The 20,031-nt window shown below is 39.1% G+C and overlaps 1 protein-coding gene across 1 annotated transcript in view; it reads right to left on the reverse strand.

Annotated features, from left to right (window-relative positions):
• Positions 1-1,121, reverse strand: part of thsd7bb (thrombospondin, type I, domain containing 7Bb) — a 48,747-nt gene extending 47,626 nt beyond the window's left edge. Inside the window, exon 1 of the mRNA XM_053634953.1 lies at positions 286-1,121. Within this exon, the coding sequence (XP_053490928.1) occupies positions 286-1,121 (836 nt within the window). The remainder of the gene's footprint in view (positions 1-285) is intronic.
• Positions 1,122-20,031: the final 18,910 nt, after the last annotated feature.

Genomic DNA, 20,031 nt, shown 5'->3' on the forward strand with positions numbered 1-20,031 from the left:
TCAGTTGGCATTTTCCAAAACAGGCACAAACAGTGGTGAGTATTAGCTTTACTGAAAGGGCTTGGATGAATTGCTGACATATACAAGTGAGAACAGTGTTTGTAATAATCCAGCATGCAATAAACTGAAACTAAACATTCAAATTCATAGAAGATTGGAAGCTAAAACATAGATAGAAGACTGTATGTAAGTCACCAAGTTACAGAAAATCTGTTTGGTCTGTTAAGTGCATCCTGGAGGATATAGATTGACTAATTTATTAATTTATTGATTATTTTAACTCACCTTAGAATGGCATTCTTGCCATCACTTCTCGTACAACGAACTTGGCGTGTTTGGTAGCCGACGTGAATATCCCACGATGCTTTGAGGCTTCTGTGGTGAACATGGTGATGATGCTGAAAATGGATATTCTCAGCATGGTGCTTGACTGTATGTGATGATTTTACCACTATGTGTCCACTCAGACTATTACTAAAGTCCACTGTGGTCCTTCCACTGGGCATTGTGCCTTTGCGTCTGCAAGGACTCCAAGGTCCTGCCCACAAGCTGTAGCTGTGCTTCTGTTGGTCGGAGGGACAATGGGCAGTGTTATGGCTGCAAGGACGGACCTGCGTTAGACTCGGACATGCAGCTCCACCATAAAGAGGCGGGGCCAACACCTGCCGTATACGGTACTGTAGAGCAGGAGCACAGGTACGGCTGTAAGGTGACCAATGAGAGAAAGTTGAAACCACACAGTCGAGCGGGCATGGCAGCAGACACGCCCGCTCCAGCTCTGGTGTTGGAGAAAATGCTTCACACATGTGCGAGCTCACGGTAGTGCTGTTCAACTGAAGTACACACATTGCAGTGCGCCTCTGCAGGCCACGCTGTGCCATCACACACTGCTCAGCAGGCAGGGGAGGAGCTGGAGAACAAGGACCCCATGCAGATGGTTGCCACTTAAACAGCTGGCGCTGCCACTCACACATCTTCACACATGCACGCTGGAGAGCTGGGCGCTGCCAGAGGTAACAGTTGGACTGGTGTGTGCTCCAGCCTTCAGCGTGAACACACCACACAGAGCGAACCTGCAGGCCTGTAGAGCCACACTCGGAAGCTATGCACCCACCCCACATGCCTTTAATGGGAGACAGAGAGAGAGAGAAACATACAGTAGCTGTTCTTATCCTTAGTTCTGTTCATGACCTGAAAGGTAGACCTAAACTTCTTAATATAAGAAAAAAAACATGCACAATTTAATAGGAACACCTGTACACCTGCTCATTCATGCAGTTGTCCAATCAGACAATCATGTGGAAGCAGCAGAGTGTATAGTCATGCAGGTGCAGGTCAAGAGCTTTAGTTAATGTTCACATCAAACATCAAAATGTGATCTCAGTGACTTTAACCATGATATAGTTGTTGGCACCTGGTGGGTTGGTTTGAGTATTTTTTTTTTTTTAAATGCTGATTCCAAGGGCTTTTCATTGTCTTCTAGCTGATCCACCTCAAGGTTTAATGTGTTTCTGAGATGCCTTTCTGCTCACCACGGTCATTATTTGAGTTACTGCAGCCTTTCTGTCATTCTCATCTGACCTCTCTCATCAACAAGGCACTTGTACCAACAGAACTGCTACTCACTGGATGTTTTTTGCACCATTCTGTATAAACACTAGAGACTGTTTGTGTGAAAATCTCAGGAGATCAGTGGTTTCTGAAATACTCGAACCACTCTGTCTAGCACCAAAACCCATGTCACAGTCAAAGTCAATGAGTGCACATCTTTCCCCATTCTGATGTTTGATGTGAACATTAACTGAAGCTTTTGACCTGTACTTCAGCTGTATAATTTTATGCATTGCACTGATACAACCTGATTGGCTGATACAACAGGCTGATTGGGTAATTGTAATTACTATGCAGGTGTACATGCATTCCTGTGAAAGTGGCTAGTTAATATATATTACATATGAAAACATGAAAATCATGATACTAGATGGAAAGGAAACAATATTATATTGTAAAATATTACATCAGTGAAACTCAGCCTGCTATATCAGATTAGTGTCGCTGTAATGAGAGAGGAAGGGTGTGGGCTATAGAGGTTATAGGGGTTATACAGAAACTGTATGCTTCCCAGAAACTAAGAAAGTGACATCATCATCTGCTAGACCGCATGGAACATTAAGGCCTGAGCCTCATATCACTCCCAATTCCCAAATCACAGCCACATTAAGGAGGTCAAATCAGAGTGTGAAAAAAGATTCAATAAGAAAGAGAGGCATATGGAGATCACATTACTATTGTCAGCCTTAAATGGGCATCTCAACAAGGATTTGTTCTTGTCTAGATCATCAGTTATTCAAAAAATCTCTTTCTATTACCCTTTGATACAGTATATATGATCGTTCTCTACATGCAAAATATTTCAACCACAGTCATCTGGCATCAAAACTTTTTTGGTTATTAAAACGTTGCACCCACTCTTTTAGAGTTAACATGCTAATTACTATCTTAAAACAACCTCCAAAGCATTTAACTTTCTGCTCACTAGAGCCTGCTAATTACTCCTAATGAGCTCTTTGTGCTTCAGTCTAATATTATTTGAATTGTACTTGGTTATAGTTATAGTCCAGTTAGTCATGATAATAACACAGGGACCTGCATTAAAGCTAAAGTTGGCTGTTTGAGTGGGACATGACTTTTCACTTTGGGTTTGGACATCATTTCTGAAACATTTCGGACAGTTTCTAAGCTATGGCTGGGCAGTGTTCATAATTTCCGGCCCATTAAATCTCAACACTGAGATTTAGTCTGACCATTCCATCTATTCTGAAGGAAAATACCTATCACATGTAATGGTTGTAAATATACTGCTAACAATGGGTGAAGGATGCACCTAAAGCTTTGGGAAGCCGTAAAGCTAATAGAAAAAGATGTCTGATGAAAGAGAAATTTCAGAGTGGCTGAGTCTACAAGAATGCCAGCACTATACAAGCAGAGTAGTTTATTAATGAATACTTGAATGACAGAAGGCACATTATCAAGCCCTAAAGGCATTACTTGGTATTCTTACTCTCACTAAACCTTGGCAGAACATTCAATTCTACCCTGCAACAGTTCATTTGGACTCAATTTCAAAAGTCTGAACAATCCTTTATAGCCAACTTTCTTACAGTATACCCATGCATGTGGGCTCTGATTCTCCAATGCTGACCTCCTCAATATCTCTTACACCAGGCAACTGACAGGTGAAATTACATCACTCCATGCTCTAGGATTTAAATTGTGGAATTTGTTTGGCACTTTACCTTTTCTGGTAGAGGAAGAGACACCCAGAGGACCGATGATCAAATGCTATTTTACTGAACAAATACAGATGGGCTACAGTCATTAACTATGTTTATCCCTATAAAGTGTATTTATTTGGAAGGTTTACCTGATAAAAATCTAATCAGCAGAAAATGTGGCTGCATACAAACATGGACCAGAGGTTCAGTTGTTGTACAGACCAAGCAACATAATGTTGAGGAAACAAAAGTGGCTTTAACTGTGCAATGATTGTTAGGGCCAAACAGGCTTTTTTTTTTTTTTTTGGTAACTATATTGAGAAACTGCTGATCTCCTGCCATTTTCCACACACAACAGTCTCTAAAGTATGGTATGAAAAACAAAATACACTGTGAACAGTATTAAAGTCAGAAAAAATGCCTTTTTAACCAAATGAAACAGAGAAAATGGACTTGTCAGGACAGCACTAGTAACCAGGAAGGTACCAGTAAGATAAATAACCATACATTGTGTGTAGAAGAGCATATGTGAAAGCACAATACACTGAAACCTGAACCTTCTGTCAGCTAAGAATAGGAAACTGATGCTACAGTGCACATGGACTCTCCAAAAATGAATAGTTGAAGATTGGATTTTTTTTTTTTTTTTTGTGTGGCAAATCTCAATTTCTGCTGCAAGTAGCATGTGGTAGGGCTACACCAAGAATTTGATGAAACAACATTAAACATGGGTCCATCCTTCAATGTGTCAACACGCTAATCTGGTGGTAGTAGTATAATAGTGTTGGGAATGATTTCATGACATACGTTAGATTCTTAATATCAGTTGAATGTTGTTTAAATGCCACAGCTATTGGTGCTGAGCATGTGAATGGTTTATACCCATTTTCTAATGGCTACTTCCAGGAGGTTAATTTGTCACAAAGCACATAACATGTTAAGCTGGTTTTACAAGCACAACAATGAGTGTACTTGCCATGAATTACCCATCTCAGCTCACAGCACAGCAAGCGCTGCTAACTGTTTTCAGGTTTCCACATGGTATTTATTTCTTTCTTTATTTATTTGGTTCCAATTTCTCCTCCCCTGTTAGTTCATTGGTTTTCCCTGTGATTTGTTATTAGTTAATCATACATGTGCATATATTCCTGGTTTATGTTCCTAGTCATTATGTGTTCTTATTTCTTGTTTTATGCTTCTCACCTATCTAGTTACCTAGCGTGAGTGTCTTTTCTAGTGGTCCAGTTCTTTCTTTCTTTTCTTTCTCTCTTTTTTTTTTTTTTTTTTTTTTTTTTTTACAGTTGTTTTCTTTTATTAAAACCATTGTGTACTTGTGTCTTAGATTGCTTGTATTTCCTTGTTTTAAGTCATCATAGTCCTTCAGTGAACCTACAAAGTAACAATAGTATATTGTGGAACAAAAAAATTGCAGCATGAGTGTACAGCCAACACAGAATCATGTCATCATTGGCCAGAAACTCTAATAAATGTTCCCAGCATCTTGTTTTATCCATACCATAAATAATTCACTGTGGGCTTACAAGAATGCAAGAAAGGCAAACATTATAAAGTAGCAAGAGTCCAGGATAATCCTATTACCTGAACTTTTTCTGTACAAGTTCCTATTCTATACTGAATAATAACTAAATTTAGGATACTGCTAAGAATTATCTGTGGTACTACAACAAACTATATTTATTGATATTACATGCATGAGTTACTCAGTGCTTTTTTGTTTATTAGAGTTTATTTTCATTTTTAACAAGCCTTGAGACAAGTACTAACTCGTTCCCCTCCTTGAGCTTCTCCCAGCAAAACAAATATGTAATGTTTTACTATCACTTACTTTAAAACTATAATAGCTTACCTTATTAGGCATGTAACAAGTGGACAATGGAGTCAAATGATCAATTGCTGAAGGTCAATTGCAGTAGAAAAATTGTAGGGAACACAATTTTGAAAGTGTCTGGCAGTTTCATGTGGAATTAACTTTGCGGTAGAAGTAGAATAATTAATGAATAGTAATTAGAGTATAATATAAAAAAAATAGACAAGGTGAAAAATTATCAAATTCTTTTTTTTTTTTTTTTTTTTGTAAAATAGGTGTCCAGCTTTTGGAAGTGAGGCATGGTCTGATGGCTCCTTATCTAACATAACAGCTAGCAAAATCCATGACCATTTTGTCAATCAGGCCATTGTCATGGTAGCAGCAAGCAGACAGATGGAGAGAGAAAAAGGAGAAAAGGATCATTCTCTTGCCAACGTGCATGTTACAGGAACAGAAACTACTGCTTGAGGCAGGTGAAAGGTAATGATAATTATGTGCAATGGAGACAGCAAAGCCTATACTACAGGGTCCTATAAAGCTTAGTACACCATCTGCTGAGAAACCAGGTTTGTAAGGTCTGTGTGTGTATGGTTTACTGTATATTAATTATGTAAGCATAGCTAACTCTGTAATTGTGTGTGAAATGGAGAAAGATTATTGCAAAAAAGACCTGATACTTATAATTGATGAATTTTGACAAACAACATGAACAGGTCTATCAGGTGAGAAGCCTTGTGGTGTGATAATGTTTAATGTAATGTTAACAATAACTATAATTAATAATTGTATTTTAAAACCTGGCTTACATAAACTTAATCTCTTCTTTTTTGGTTGCTGTGAACTTGTAAAAGGGCTTTTGTTGAATGTGGTACTTAGAAGTGGTGGGGCCACTTGGGTGGCCAATCATATTTCGATAGGGGTTGGTGCCCCATTGACCCTTCCTATAGATCTGTCCCTGGTTATGCTAGATGGAAAAAAATACCACTGGTATAAGGTATAATATATACAGTGTAAAATGACTATCCCAGATATTTCTTATCAAAAATAAAACCGCAAGTCAAAACAATTATAAATAACTTATTTCTCCACAGTCTGTGTGGAGAAATAAGTTATTTATAAATAACTTTCTCTCTCAGGTGTGTTGCACTGGCTTTTGTTAAGACTTCTTGGTGCTGCAATAAAGCTTAGCCACATGATTATGTGAACAGGTGAATAGGTGGAAATAGGTGGGAATAGTTGGGACAATAAAGAATATGTGTATGCTGCCTTCCAAAATCAGAGAAAGGGGTAAGGACTAGGAATAGATGACACCTACATAAGATCTACATATTTAACAACTGATATACAGTCCCCTCTGAAGCTATTGAAACAGAAAGGCCAATTCATTTGTTTGTGCTATACACCACAGACATTTGGGTCTAAGATGAAAAAGCGGATATGGTATGAGAGTTTAGGATTTCAGCTTTTATTTCCTGGTATTTACATCTAGATGTGTTAAGCAACATAAAACATTTGAATCAGCCCACCCAATTTTTAGCTGAGCAAAAGTACAGGAACAGATAAGTCTTGCAGTAAATTAAAATCTATAAGACTTAATATTTGCTTGCATAGCCCTAGCTTGCAATAACTGCACCAAGACTGTGACTCATTGACATCACCGAATTGTTAGTTTCTTCTTTTGTGTTGCTTTTCCATGCTTTTACTACAGCCTCTTTCAGTTTTAGGGGGTTTCTACCTTAACTCTCCACTTCAGGAGGTGAAATGCTGCTCAATTGGGTTAAGATCTGGTGATTGACTTGAGCAGTCCAAAACTTTCCACTTTTCCCTCCTGATAAAGTCCTTTGTTGAGTTGGCAGTGTGTTTTGGATCATTGTCTTGCTGCATGATAAAGTTCCTCTCGATTAATTTGGATGCATTTCTCTGTTAACTGGCAGATAAAATGTTTCTGTAAACTTCTGAATTCATTCTGCTGCTACTGTCCTGAGTTACATCATCAATAAAGATTAGTGAGCCTGTTCCAGAAGCAGCCATGTAAGCCCATGCCATGACCTCCACCATGTTGCACAGATGATCTTGTATGTTTTGGATCATGAGAAGATCTATTCTTTCTCCACACTTTGGCCTTTCCATCACTTTGATAGAGGTTATTCTTGATTCTAGAACTTTTGTGGCTCATCTCTGTATTTCTTTGTGAATTACAATCTGGCTTTCTGATTTTTACTGCTGATGAATGGTTTGTATCTTGTAGTATGGCCTCTAGATTTCTGCACTCTAAGTCTTCTTCGAACGGTGAATTTTGATACCTTCACCCCTGCCCTGTGGAGTTTGTTGTTGATGTCACTGATGGTTGTTTTTGGGTTTTTCTTTACAGCTCTCACAATGTTTTTGTTATCAGCTGCTGTTGTTTTCCTTGGCTGACCCATTCAGTGTCTGTTGCTCAGTACACCAGTGATTTCTTTCTTTTTTTAGGACATTTCAAATTGTTGTATTGGCTATGCCCAATGCTTGTGCAATGCCTTTGAGTTTCCCTCTTTTCTCAGCTTTAAAATGGCTTGCTTTTCTACCATAGACAGCTCCCTGATGTTCATGTTAGCTGATCCTTTTTAAAAACAAATGCAGTCTTCACAGTTAAAACTGAAGGGTAAAACCAAAAGTAGATGTTCAGAGCTGTTTATTATTTAAACAATCAATCTAACAGTGCACACCTGGGTAACAGGAAATACCTGTCAGTCACATGTTCCAATATTTTTGCACACCTACAAATTGGGTGGTCTGATACAAAATGTGCTATGTTCTATGCCATTTAACACATCTACATATAAATACCAGGAAATAAACGCTAAAATTCTAAACTCTCTTCTCATATTCATATCGATCTCAACCCAAACGTCTTCCCAAATGGCCTTGCGATTCCAGTAGTTTTGGAGTAAACCCATATAAATATTTTTAAAGCCTTATTTCAAATCTTTCATCAGTTTTTATGTCAAGTTGACAAAACACCTTAGTATGTTCTTTTTTACTGACATAAGGTTCTGTTATGACAATTTCTGAGCGGACAACTGACTTTGCCACTTTGTATATTTATGGTATATTTCTGATGAGATATTATGAGTATGTATAGTAATGTCATAAAACTGTTGTGACATTCATTCATTCATTCATTCATTCATTCTCTTCAGTAAATGCTTTATCAGCTGCACCACCATGCATCATGAGAGAGTTATTTCCCTCTTTTTATTGGCCCAGATATACAATGCATTTTATATTTCTGCTTACAAGTCTTCTGTGAATACTTCAGACATGATCCAGAGCCTTTCTGGCTCCAAATACAGCATCAATGAACAGCATTTATTATGTTTGAGGCATGCTTGAGGAATTATGAAAACCTTGGGCTATATCTAGTGTTAATTGGGATATGTTAAATTTCTGCTGTGAATTTCCTTGTAGTTTTTTTTCTGCTATTATTTTTGCCAAACATATAAATGGGGAGAATTTGTAGTCAAAGCAATAGCTGTGTGTCATGGCCCCCAGGGGCAATTCCACCACCCTGACTGTCCTTGCAGAACTTCTTCTTCTGTTGTCTTACTGATTTCCTGTCTCAACCATTCCCACCTGTTTGTTATTTCTTGATTAATTGTTCTATTTAAGCTCCTTGTTTTCTCTCTTGCTTTGCTGGAGCATTATGTTCAGGTTATGTTGTGTTTTGTGTTTGTTTCTTTAGTTCCATTTGACGTTATTTGTACTATACATAGTCTTTTTGATAGTTTAAGTATTTTCTAGCCTTGTTTAAATAGTACTGCTTAGCTTCTGGTTGTTTTGGTTCTCTGGTTTTCTGCTGTTCCAGGTTCCTAGTGTCTGTTTCCCTGTGTTCTCTTTTTTTTTTTTTTTAAATAAAGAAGTTCTGCATGGGCATCCACCTCCATGGACTCTCCCCTGTGACAGAATGCTCCAGCCACTGAAAATGATGCAGCAGAACTTCGCTGCTCGGCTTCCGTGTTTCGCTGAGGTCACCACTCGGCTTCCGTGTTTCGCTGAGGTCGCTGTTCGGCTTCCATGTTCCCCTGGGGACGTTATTCGGCTTCCGTGTTTTGCCGAGGTTGCCGCTTGGCTTCCGTGTTTCGCCAAGGTCACTGCTCGGCTTCTGTGATTCGCCGAGGTTGCCACTTGGCTTCCGTGTTCCCCTGGGGATGTTGTTCGGCTTCCGTGTTCCCCTGGGGACATTATTCGGCTTCTGGGTTCCAATAAGGACGTCACTCTGCTTCTGTGTTCCGCTGAAGATGTCGCTCTGCCTCTGTGTCTTGCTCAGGTTGTTGCCCTACTTCCCTGTCTTGCTGAGGATGTTGTTCCGCCACTGTGTTCTGCTGAGGACATCACTCCGCTTCATGGTCCCATTAAGGTCATTCTGCCTCCCGTCTCAGCTGAGATCGTCACTCTCCACCCTGGCCTCGCTGTCATTGTCGCTCCCCGCTCTGGCCTTGCTGCAGTTACTGCTTCAGGTCCCTCTGACTGGTGGCGCTTCAAGGGGGGCTCTGTCATAGCCCCCCAGGGGTAGTTCCATTCCAGACCACTAGAGGGCACCATCGTTTCCCATGCAGAACTTCTTCTTCTGTTTCCCTCATTTCCTTTGTAATACCCATGTGTTATTTTCCCTGCTTGAATAGTGCTCTATTTAAGTTATCTGGTTTTCTCCTCAGTTGCTGGAGCATTACATCAAGTCAGGTTATGTTTGTGTGTCTCATTTTATTACATCTGTTCTTGTTAATTTATGCACTTTTAATATCTATCTATCTGTCTATATTTCTTTTTTTTTTTTTTTTCCCTAGTTTTAGTTTTTTTTCCCCCATAGTTTTCAGCGTTTCTGCTTGTCCAGGTTCCCTAGTGTTTCCTATTCCTGGAGTCTGTTCCCCGAGTCTGTTCCCCTGTGTTTTGTCTGTAAAAAGAAGTTCTGCATGTACATCCATCTCCCTGGACTCTCCCTTGAGACACTGTGCCTTTGAATAATGTTAATGTAACAATGTAAGTTCTTCAATGCTTTAAAATGTTGCTGTTGGTTACTAATGTTACAATTGTAAGATAATTATTGTTGTTGTTGTTGTTGTTGTTGTTCTTGTTATTATTATTATTATTATTATTATTATTTTTAAAAATTTTTATTTTATTTTATTTTATTTTATTTATTTATTTATTTATTTATTTATTTATTTATTTATTTTTCAGTTCCAAAAAGTGTGTTAATACATGTGCAGAGTATGTGGTGCAAATTATTAGTGTCAAGATGATTTCTTACAGAATGTTCTGCATATGTGTGCCTGTAATTATAAGAAGCCTGTCTTGAATTATTTACAGTCAGCCATTGTGGTGTACTGTTATAGCGTGGGTAATTTTATACTCATAGAAGACCCTTAGCACCAGATGTCAAGTATTCATATCAAATTAAAAATAACTAACTACATTGCATCAGGAAAATGGATATGGCCTTGCAGGTGTAGTGGGAAAACAGTGCATACAAGAAAAATATAATGAGATGCAAAGTGCTGAAACTGTGAAAGGTTTTTATTTTCTGTGGAGAGTTATTTAGTCCACTTATTAAACAAAAACCTTCAATCTTATTGAAATTACTGGTATGTAAATTACTGGTTTAATCAGTGCTTTTAATCAAGCCTTATTCCAGTGGTTCTCAAACTGGGGGCTGCTAGATGGTGCCGGGGGGCGGCACATAGAAATAATGATCATTTTTTTTACCTGTATGTAAATTGGGATTGTGATCCTTTACACTATGATGTACATAAAAATGAGAAATCTTAATAAATGAAATCAATTATACATTTCACACTACGACACACCAATCAGAGACATCTGTTGATATACTAGTGTACAGTACTGCTAGCCACAAGCTGATAAATCCTATAGACTATTTAAAATGCATAAGTTTTTAGATTAGAAGACATAGCCTCTTAAAAAAAAATCTGGCCACAAAGGGATGCACACTACACAAGGGGGGCCTCACCCTGAAAAAGTTTGAGAACCACTGCCTTATTCATTAGAGTGGAGTGCATATTTATAATCAACTAACTTGTTCCACTGCTTTCACTCTTCTTAGTATGAACAATATTTAAGTTTGTATTATCTGCTATTTGCATAATTACTTTAAAAGCGTTCATTATTATGCATTTAACAAGCAGGCAATGGAGTCAAATTAGTGAGAGCTAAAGGGTGATTGCTGTAGGCGAGAAAAGTGGTAGGAAACATGATTTCAGAATGATGATGAAACAAAGTCCCACTAGAAGAAATATGCAATGCAGAACATTAATTAGAGTATAATGTAGAAAATCTTTATGGTGATGGTGTCCAGCTTGTACAGATTGAATTCAGGCTTGAGTGACCTTGTTTTAGTATAGTGGATAAATAACGTGTCTCAGATGTGCACGATATTTCATCCCTGCTCTGTCAATCAGGCTGTTGTCATAGTAATAGAAAGCAGACAGATGGAGAGAGGAGGAAAAGGAAAGATGAGCATTCACAGAGTCACAGAGGGTTAAAGCTGAGTGCTTTGATAGGGTTAGTGTGAAGACAGCAGAGGCATGCTTGATACTGATTGACTGAATGGGTCAGATCATTGGATTTCAAATGGTGTTAAAGGAAGGAAAAAAAAGGTGTGACTAGTGTTATCTTTAGATGATTCAGTTACATTTCATATTATATCACATAATGCTGTCTGCTTTTATAGTAGAGAAGCAATTATGTAATTTGTATTATTTGTATGCTTGGAGGTTCTAACCAATCACATCAACCCTGACTTAGGTAGCTAGCTGCAGTTTCTTTTTCAAAATGGTTCATCCAAAAGCATTGCTTTATCTTATTAGACAAGTGATGAAAGCATCAGCCTGAGTGTTAAGCTGAAAATTGATTCAGTATTCTCAGAGTTTTTCAGAAGCAACATGTTGAGAAGCAGCACAGCTAACTTACTGTCCAAATCAATCCCCATTTACCAGCAGCAGGTTTTCTCATAGAAAGCACTGTAAAGGATTAAATCATGTTAACTTTCTTATTGTGTTAGTACAATAAGTGAATGATTTGCCAACAGCGAAATCATGTAATGATGTGTGCTTACTAGTTGGTTGTGCAATATGGGGCACATGTTTGCGGGTGTGTATAACAAAATGTAGCGTTGGGTCTGAGTCTACCTTTGTCGAGTTCAAGTCGAGACCAAGTCCATAACCAATCAAGTCCGAGTTCAAAAAGAGCTGAGTTCTACTCAAGTCTGAGTCCTTAATGGCCGAATCCAAGTCGAGCCCGGCAATTTGAAATTACAATTGTAAACTCAACACTGAGCTGTTAGTTGGTTGTGCAATATGGGGCACATGTTGGGGGGTGTATATAACAAGATGTAGGGTTGGGTCCGAGTCCAGTTTTGTCGAGTTTGAGTCGAAACCAAGTCCTTAACCAATCAAGTCCAAGTCCAAAAGGGACGGAGTTGGAGTCAAGTCTGAGTCCTTAATGGCCAAGTCCGAGTCGAGCCTGGCAGTTTGAAATTGCAATTGTAAACTCAACACTGAGCTGTTAAATTAATATTTTAACCTTCACAAACCAGTGGCAACATAAATGTAACAAAAATACCACTATTAAATCTTGCCATTGCCATTTAATATTTTTAATATTTTTATTTCATGTCATCAACACCTCAACTAGTTTCCTATCAAAAAATGTTTTCAAAGAAAAAAAGGGATATAGAGGTATATGTAGAACTTTTATTATATTACAAGTGTATGAAAACGTTTGTGTATGTGACATCATGGAAAGCCAGACAAACATAACCAGATTGACTGACACTTCTTCTTTCACCAATCATGAAGCCCATTGTCAATATGGCATTAAATCATATTTTCAGCGAAAAAGAAATTGCCAAGAAGATGAAGAGGGCCAAAGAGCACCACAGTTAATGTTAATAGGGATGCCATGATGAGGAAATGTTCCCACCAGTTAATAAACCCATGAGAACACTGGTGGAACCGGTAACACTGCTCACTCTCTTCATTCTCTGACTAGCTCACTCGACCACCGCTGCTCTCGCTCTCTCTCGCTCCGTGCTGTCAGCTCACTTTCTCATCTTTTTAAAAATTATATGTATTGAAAATGGAAAATGTATTTTAATATGTTGTTAATTATTTCTTAAAAGTTTTTTTATGTTGACATATAGGTAGTAATTTATTTTGAGTAGTTATTCAATTACAATAAATAGTTTATTCATAAACCTTTGTTTGACTAGTTTATTACTGAACCTGCACCATCACACACCGTGCCAACCACCACCACAAGTATATTCTCAACCTGTGGGAAACACTGTATCATTATAGTAATGGCTTCCAGAAAGTTAAAGTATCAGTGGCAGGTAGACAGTAGTTCGGCCGAACATTGCAGTGTCCCGTTATGTGAGACCTCCTCAAAGTTCAACTCTTAGAGTCTGCCATATTTAAATGCATCTTTCATTTTTTTTTACTTTGCAAGTGAGTAAAATGAAATGTAATGAAGGTTAATGTTTTATTTAAAAAAAAAAAAAAAAACTCAAGTAAAAGTACTACGATTTAACTATACTCAAAAAGGTACCATTACAGTGAACCATGAACTCAAGTTGTCATGGACTGGAGGAGGAGGTGGATGCAGTGGATGCAAATTTTTTGTATAAAGTAAATATTAATTAGATAAATAAATAAATACAAATAATGCAAAGACAGGTATGAGCTGTCAGAAATGTAGACTTAGCTAAATTCACTAGTTGGATATAGCATGAGAATACTCACCCTCAAAGTCATGTAACTTGAAATATATCATTTGAAGCCCTTCAACTTTTTACTGTTGGGTGTAACAGCTGACTGCATGGACGTAGGAGGCATTATACATGGGGGGGTCCCCCCACGTTTCAAAATATAGGTTTTACCCCTCTAATCCACCCCCACTTTTTCCTAATCTCAAATTATATTTCACATTGTCTGCCTGTCTCCAAGGATTTATGAGTTGGACAGTCTCCAAATAAATCCATTCCGCAACTTTTAGAAACATAATTCCAAAAAAAAAAAAAAAAAAACTTTCCCTATAATAAGCGCAGGGGTAAGACTCTAGCAGCTAGGACTTGCTGAACCATTTGCCGGTTGCCAAGCTTGATGAGAGCAAAATATTTGTCACTGCAAGGTAACAAGCAAAACCTAGTATGGATTTTCAGAGAGGTGGCTACTCTCACACAATGAAAGCAAAATGGATTCATTTGGAGATGACTTGAATATTCCGTGACCATCTGTGGAAAAAAACCTTGCATCCTGAGGTGATAGCAGTTACGACACAGCATTCAGAGCACACTAACGTATAGATGAAAGATTTACTCATTTGTATTTGAGGTAGGATATCGTATCTATTTCAGCCCATGACACTACTGATTGCTGGTTTTGATCGACAATTTTGTTGTCGAAATAATTATTTAGCCTATGAAACTGTCAAATATGCATAAGTTTGCAAGCTAGCTAGTACACCAAAATTGTTTGTATGTGTCATTGTTACGTGTCCATAAACAATTTAATGGCATCCTACAATATTTTAAGAGGAAGAGGACAGAGGAGGATGAACAGCAGGTCATAGCAATAGAAAATGAACTTGTAAGTTGTATGGATAGCTACCAGTTAGCCAGCAAATTCACGTCACACCGTGTTGGATATTGGGGATGGGAGCACCATCATGTGAGGATCGCTCCCACTGTTGGTGAGTTGGAGCTATGAGTTAGAGACTGTGTGTTTTCATTTTCTGTCATGATTCTTGAAAACGTCGCCAACAGTTATCGCCAACGGCTTCCGGTGCGGCAAGATGTAACTGAGCTGGCTGAGACAAAATGTGGAAGCGATCGTGCATAGAGTCAATTTGGTACTGTTACGAAGCGAGACTCGTACGGAAGCAATTGCAGGTTCAAGTCTTTATTCGCAAAGTCAATAAGAATGAAACGGGGAACGAGGTCTAAACACGAAACGAGAACTGCGATCACGAGCATAAACAAGATTCAAGGCTTGAAACATAAAACTAGCACAGGACACGTGAGCAAGACCGCTTAGCATCAAAGTAGCTGACACAGACATAGCATAAGTAAACGTATTCACCCATAGCTTCATTTAATACTGTGCCGATTGCACAGCAACACGAGGGGTTTAAATAACAAATATAATCACGCTTGAGTACAGACAGCTGGAACCAATAATGACACACCCTCGAACATCAACCAATACCTGAACAGGAAGAGAACAAAACCAAAACAAAGGCATGTTTCCATAGAAAACAGTCCTTATTATGTAATCTCGTGCACGCGCACGCCCTTTGGGTCTCCGTGCACGTCGCAGCCGCAGCACCCTCTGCAGGGGAGATCGTGACAGGTACTCACACTTGAAACGCATGCACAGAAAGCCCCCTGGTCAGGCAAGGAGACATTCATTAATTTCTTGTTATTTTATGTTGTTATTTATTTTTATCTTTCATTTCATGTTACACATGCAAATGACACGAGTCCATTTCAAGTTCAAGTACAAATTTACCCGAGTGCGTGACAAGTCCGAGTTTGTTCATAATTGGAATCGAGTCCAGGATCGAGTACCCCAACTCTAAGAAGATGTTATAAGATGGACATAGAGTATAAACACAATCAAGGAGTAATACTGCATTCATGACCATGTGGGAACTGGGACATTTACAACCCCAAGAAAGAAAAATCTATTTAAATGGCTATCTACATTGAAAATCTCACTCTTTATGATCACTAAATACAGAATGACATTTGGATCATTTAATGTGTTTTTGTATGTTCATGTTTTTTTCTGTGCTATTAACGGTGAATTGCTGAATAATCTATAAAGAAAAAAAATAAAAGCTAGAAAAGTAAAATCTAGAACCCTTAAAAGTTTTTGGCTGTCGCTATGGAGGAACCCTTTAAGGATCTACATACTACTATATGGCCAAAGGTATGTGGACACCTGACCATCACACTCATATTGTAAGTGATTTTTCAACATCACAATCCAAGGTTGCACTCCATTTGCACCTATAACAACCTCCACTCTTCTGGGAAAGCTTTCCACTAGATTTTGGAATGTGGCTGAAGGGATTTCTGTCCATTCAGCTACAAGAGCATCAGTGAGGTTGGGCACTGAAGTTTCATTTTATTCATTCCAATTTATCCTGAAGGTGTTCAGTGAGGTTGAGATCATGGCTCTCTGCAGGCCACTTGAGTTCTTCCACAACACTCTTGGCAAATCATGTCTTCATGGACCTCTGTGCACAGGGCCACTGACTGCAGGAGCATGTTTGGACCTCTTAGTTCCAGTGAAGGGAAATTTTTTAAGCTATTGCACACAAAGATAACCTATACAATTGTGTGCTTTCAACTTTGTGGTAACAGTTTGAGCAAGGCTCATATACTGTATGTGTGTAATAGTTAGGTGTCCACATACATTTGGCTATATAGTCTTATGAGGCTTAGCGTGTAGTGAGGGCAGAGGTGCAGTATAGGGCCTTTTGTCCCTGAAAGGAATATACATTGTTAAGGATCTTGTCAATGATCTCAAGGCAGCTGGGACCATAGTCACCAAGAAAACAATTGGTAACACACTACGCCGTGAAGGACTGAAATCCTGCAGCGCCCGCAAGGTCCCCCTGCTCAAGAAAGCACATATACATGCCCGTCTGAAGTTTGCCAATGAACATCTGAATGATTCAGAGGACAACTGGGTGAAAGTGTTGTGGTCAGATGAGACCAAAATGGAGCTCTTTGGCATCAACTCAACTCGCCGTGTTTGGAGGAGGAGGAATGCTGCCTATGACCCCAAGAACACCATCCCCATCGTCAAACATGGAGGTGGAAACATTATGCTTTGGGGGTGTTTTTCTGCTAAGGGGACAGGACAACTTCACCGCATCAAAGGGACGATGGACGGGGCCATATACCGTCAAATCTTGGGTGAGAACCTCCTTCCCTCAGCCAGGGCATTGAAAATGGGTCGTGGATGGGTATTCCAGCATGACAATGACCCAAAACACACGGCCAAGGCAACAAAGGAGTGGCTCAAGAAGAAGCACATTAAGGTCCTGGAGTGGCCTAGCCAGTCTCCAGACCTTAATCCCATAGAAAATCTGTGGAGGGAGCTGAAGGTTCGAGTTGCCAAACGTCAGCCTCGAAACCTTAATGACTTGGAGGAGATCTGCAAAGCAGAGTGGGACAAAACCCTCCTGAGATGTGTGCAAACCTGGTGGCCAACTACAAGAAACGTCTGACCTCTGTGATTGCCAACAAGGGTTTTGCCACCAAGTACTAAGTCATGTTTTGCACAGGGGTCAAATACATATTTCCCTCATTAAAATGCAAATCAATTTATAACATTTTTGACATGCGTTTTTCTGGATTTTTGTTGTTGTTATTCTGTCTCTCACTGTTCAAATAAATCTACCATTAAAATTATAGAATGATCATTTCTTTGTCAGTGGGCAAACGTACAAAATCAGCAGGGGATCAAATACTTTTTTCCCTCACTGTAGTCTATGTACTTCCAAAAAAATGTAAAAAATTTCCAGGAAGACATTTTAATCCATAGGGTCACTCAAACTTTTTTGATCCATTCTTTTAAGCACAGCAATTTTTCACATCTTCTTACATGTTTCCAGGTCATTATTAATACTAGAAACTGCAAATTTTTAAGGACCTTTGACATGGCATTAATGTGACACTTATTTTGCAGAATGGATTCAGTTTGTCTTGCTGTGCTGCACTTTGCCCACCATGATTCCCATTCAGTTTCTAAATATCACCTCTCCAACTGAGAACCCCTTTACTGGTGCACAGCAATTTAGGGCACTGCATGCACTTTCTTACTGAATGGTCTTTCTTAGTGAATGGCTGAAAACTTTTCCCTTTGCAGTAAAAGTATACAACTGTACTTGAACTGAGAATTTCTATCATATACTGCATGTGCTAATGGATGGTATGAACTGTTTTTCTTCAATTTTTGCTATTATAAGTTACCACCTATAGTCAGGTATGATTCTTAATTGCTCTCACCATTCACTTTATTAGGAACACCATACTATTACTGGGTTGGGCCTCCCCTTTGCTCTCAGAACCCTTTGCTCTCAGAACATCATCACATGTCCTCATGACATGGATATCACAAGGTGTTGGAAATATTACTGTAAGATTCCGGTCCTTGCTGACAGAATATAATTGCTGCAAATTTGTCAGTGCCATATTCATGCTGCGAATCCCTCACATCCTACAACATCCCAAAGGTGCTCTATTGGATTCAGATCTGGGGAGTCCATTGAAGTACACTGAGCTCATTTTCATTTTCATGGAGCCAGTTTGAGATGACTTTGTGACATGTGGTATTTAAACAATGTTTGATTGGTATTGGACCCAATGTGTACCAAGAAAACATTCCCCACACCATTACACCACCACTACCGCCACCTCCACCAGCCTGGACTGTTGACACAAGGGAGGTTGGGTCCATGAATTCATGCTGTTGACACCAAATTCTGACCCTGCCATATACATATTGCAGCAGAAATCAAGTGGCATCAGAACAGGACAAGTTTTTCCGGTCTTCAACTGTTCAGTTTTGGTGAGCCTGTGCCCACTGCAGCCTCAGATTCCAATGTTCTTGGCTGAAAGAAGTGGAACTCAATGTGGTGTTCTGCTGTTGTAGACCATTCACCTTAAAGTTTGACCTGTTGTAGTGCCCAAGATGCTTTTCTGCTCACCATATTTGCAAAGAATGTTTGTTTGAGTTACCATAGCCTTTGTGTCAACTTGAACCAGGCTGTTCTCCTCTGACCTCTATCATTATCAAGGAGGTTCTGCCCACAGAACTGAGGATGGTTTTTGCACAGTTCTATGTAAACTCCAGTAAAGACTGTTGTGCATGAAAATCCCAGGAGATCAGCGGTTCCTGAAATATTCAAATCAGTCTACACTAGCAACAAGTCACTGAGATAACATGTTTCCCCATTCTGATGTTTGATGTGAAGCTCTTTCTTTGTATATGCATGAAGAGAAAACTGGTCAGGGAGTCTGCCAAGAGGCCTACAGCAACATTAAAAGAATTGCAGCAATTTCTGGCAAGTACTGGTTTCTCCCTACATGTGACAACAATCTCTCGAATTCTTCATATCTCTGGGCTATGGGGTAGGGTGGCAAGGTGGAAGCCTTTTTAACCAATAAATAAAAAAAAAAAAAATCCAATCTCCCAAAACAATGTGGAATAATGTGTCACGGTCTGATCAGACCAAAGGTGAACTTTTTGGCCATAACACCGAAAGATATGTTTGGTACAAAAAAAAACAACACATCACACCACCAAAAAAACACCATCTCCACGGGAAAGCATCATACTCTGGGGCTGTTTTTCTTCAGCTGGAACTGGGGCTATAATGAGGGTGGAGGGAATAATGAATAGCTCCAAATACCAGTCAATTTTGGTACAAAACCTTAAGGCTTCTGCTACAGTAAAACACTTTAGATTAAGAGGCATTTCACCTTTCAGCATGACAACAACCAGAAGCAAACCTCCAGATCAACAAAGGAATGGCTTCACCAAAACAAGTTCAAGGGTTTGGGATGGCCTAGCTGGAGTCCAGACCTAAATCCAATCAAAAATCTGTGGGGTGACCTGAAGAGGGTTGTGCACAGGAGATGCCCAGTCAATTTGACAGAGTTAGAATGCTTTTGCAAGGAAGAATGGCAAAATATTGCTAAGTTAAGATGTGCCAAACTGATTGACTCTAACCCCAAAAGATTGAATGCTGTGATAAAATCTAAATGTACTTCAACTAAGTATTAGTTTAAGGGTGTGCACATTTATGCAACCAAGTTATTGTATATTGTACTCTTTTTACTTTTTACCCTAAAAT

The sequence above is a fragment of the Ictalurus furcatus genome, chromosome 10 (assembly GCF_023375685.1).
Source record: "Ictalurus furcatus strain D&B chromosome 10, Billie_1.0, whole genome shotgun sequence".
Classification (NCBI taxonomy): domain Eukaryota; kingdom Metazoa; phylum Chordata; class Actinopteri; order Siluriformes; family Ictaluridae; genus Ictalurus; species Ictalurus furcatus.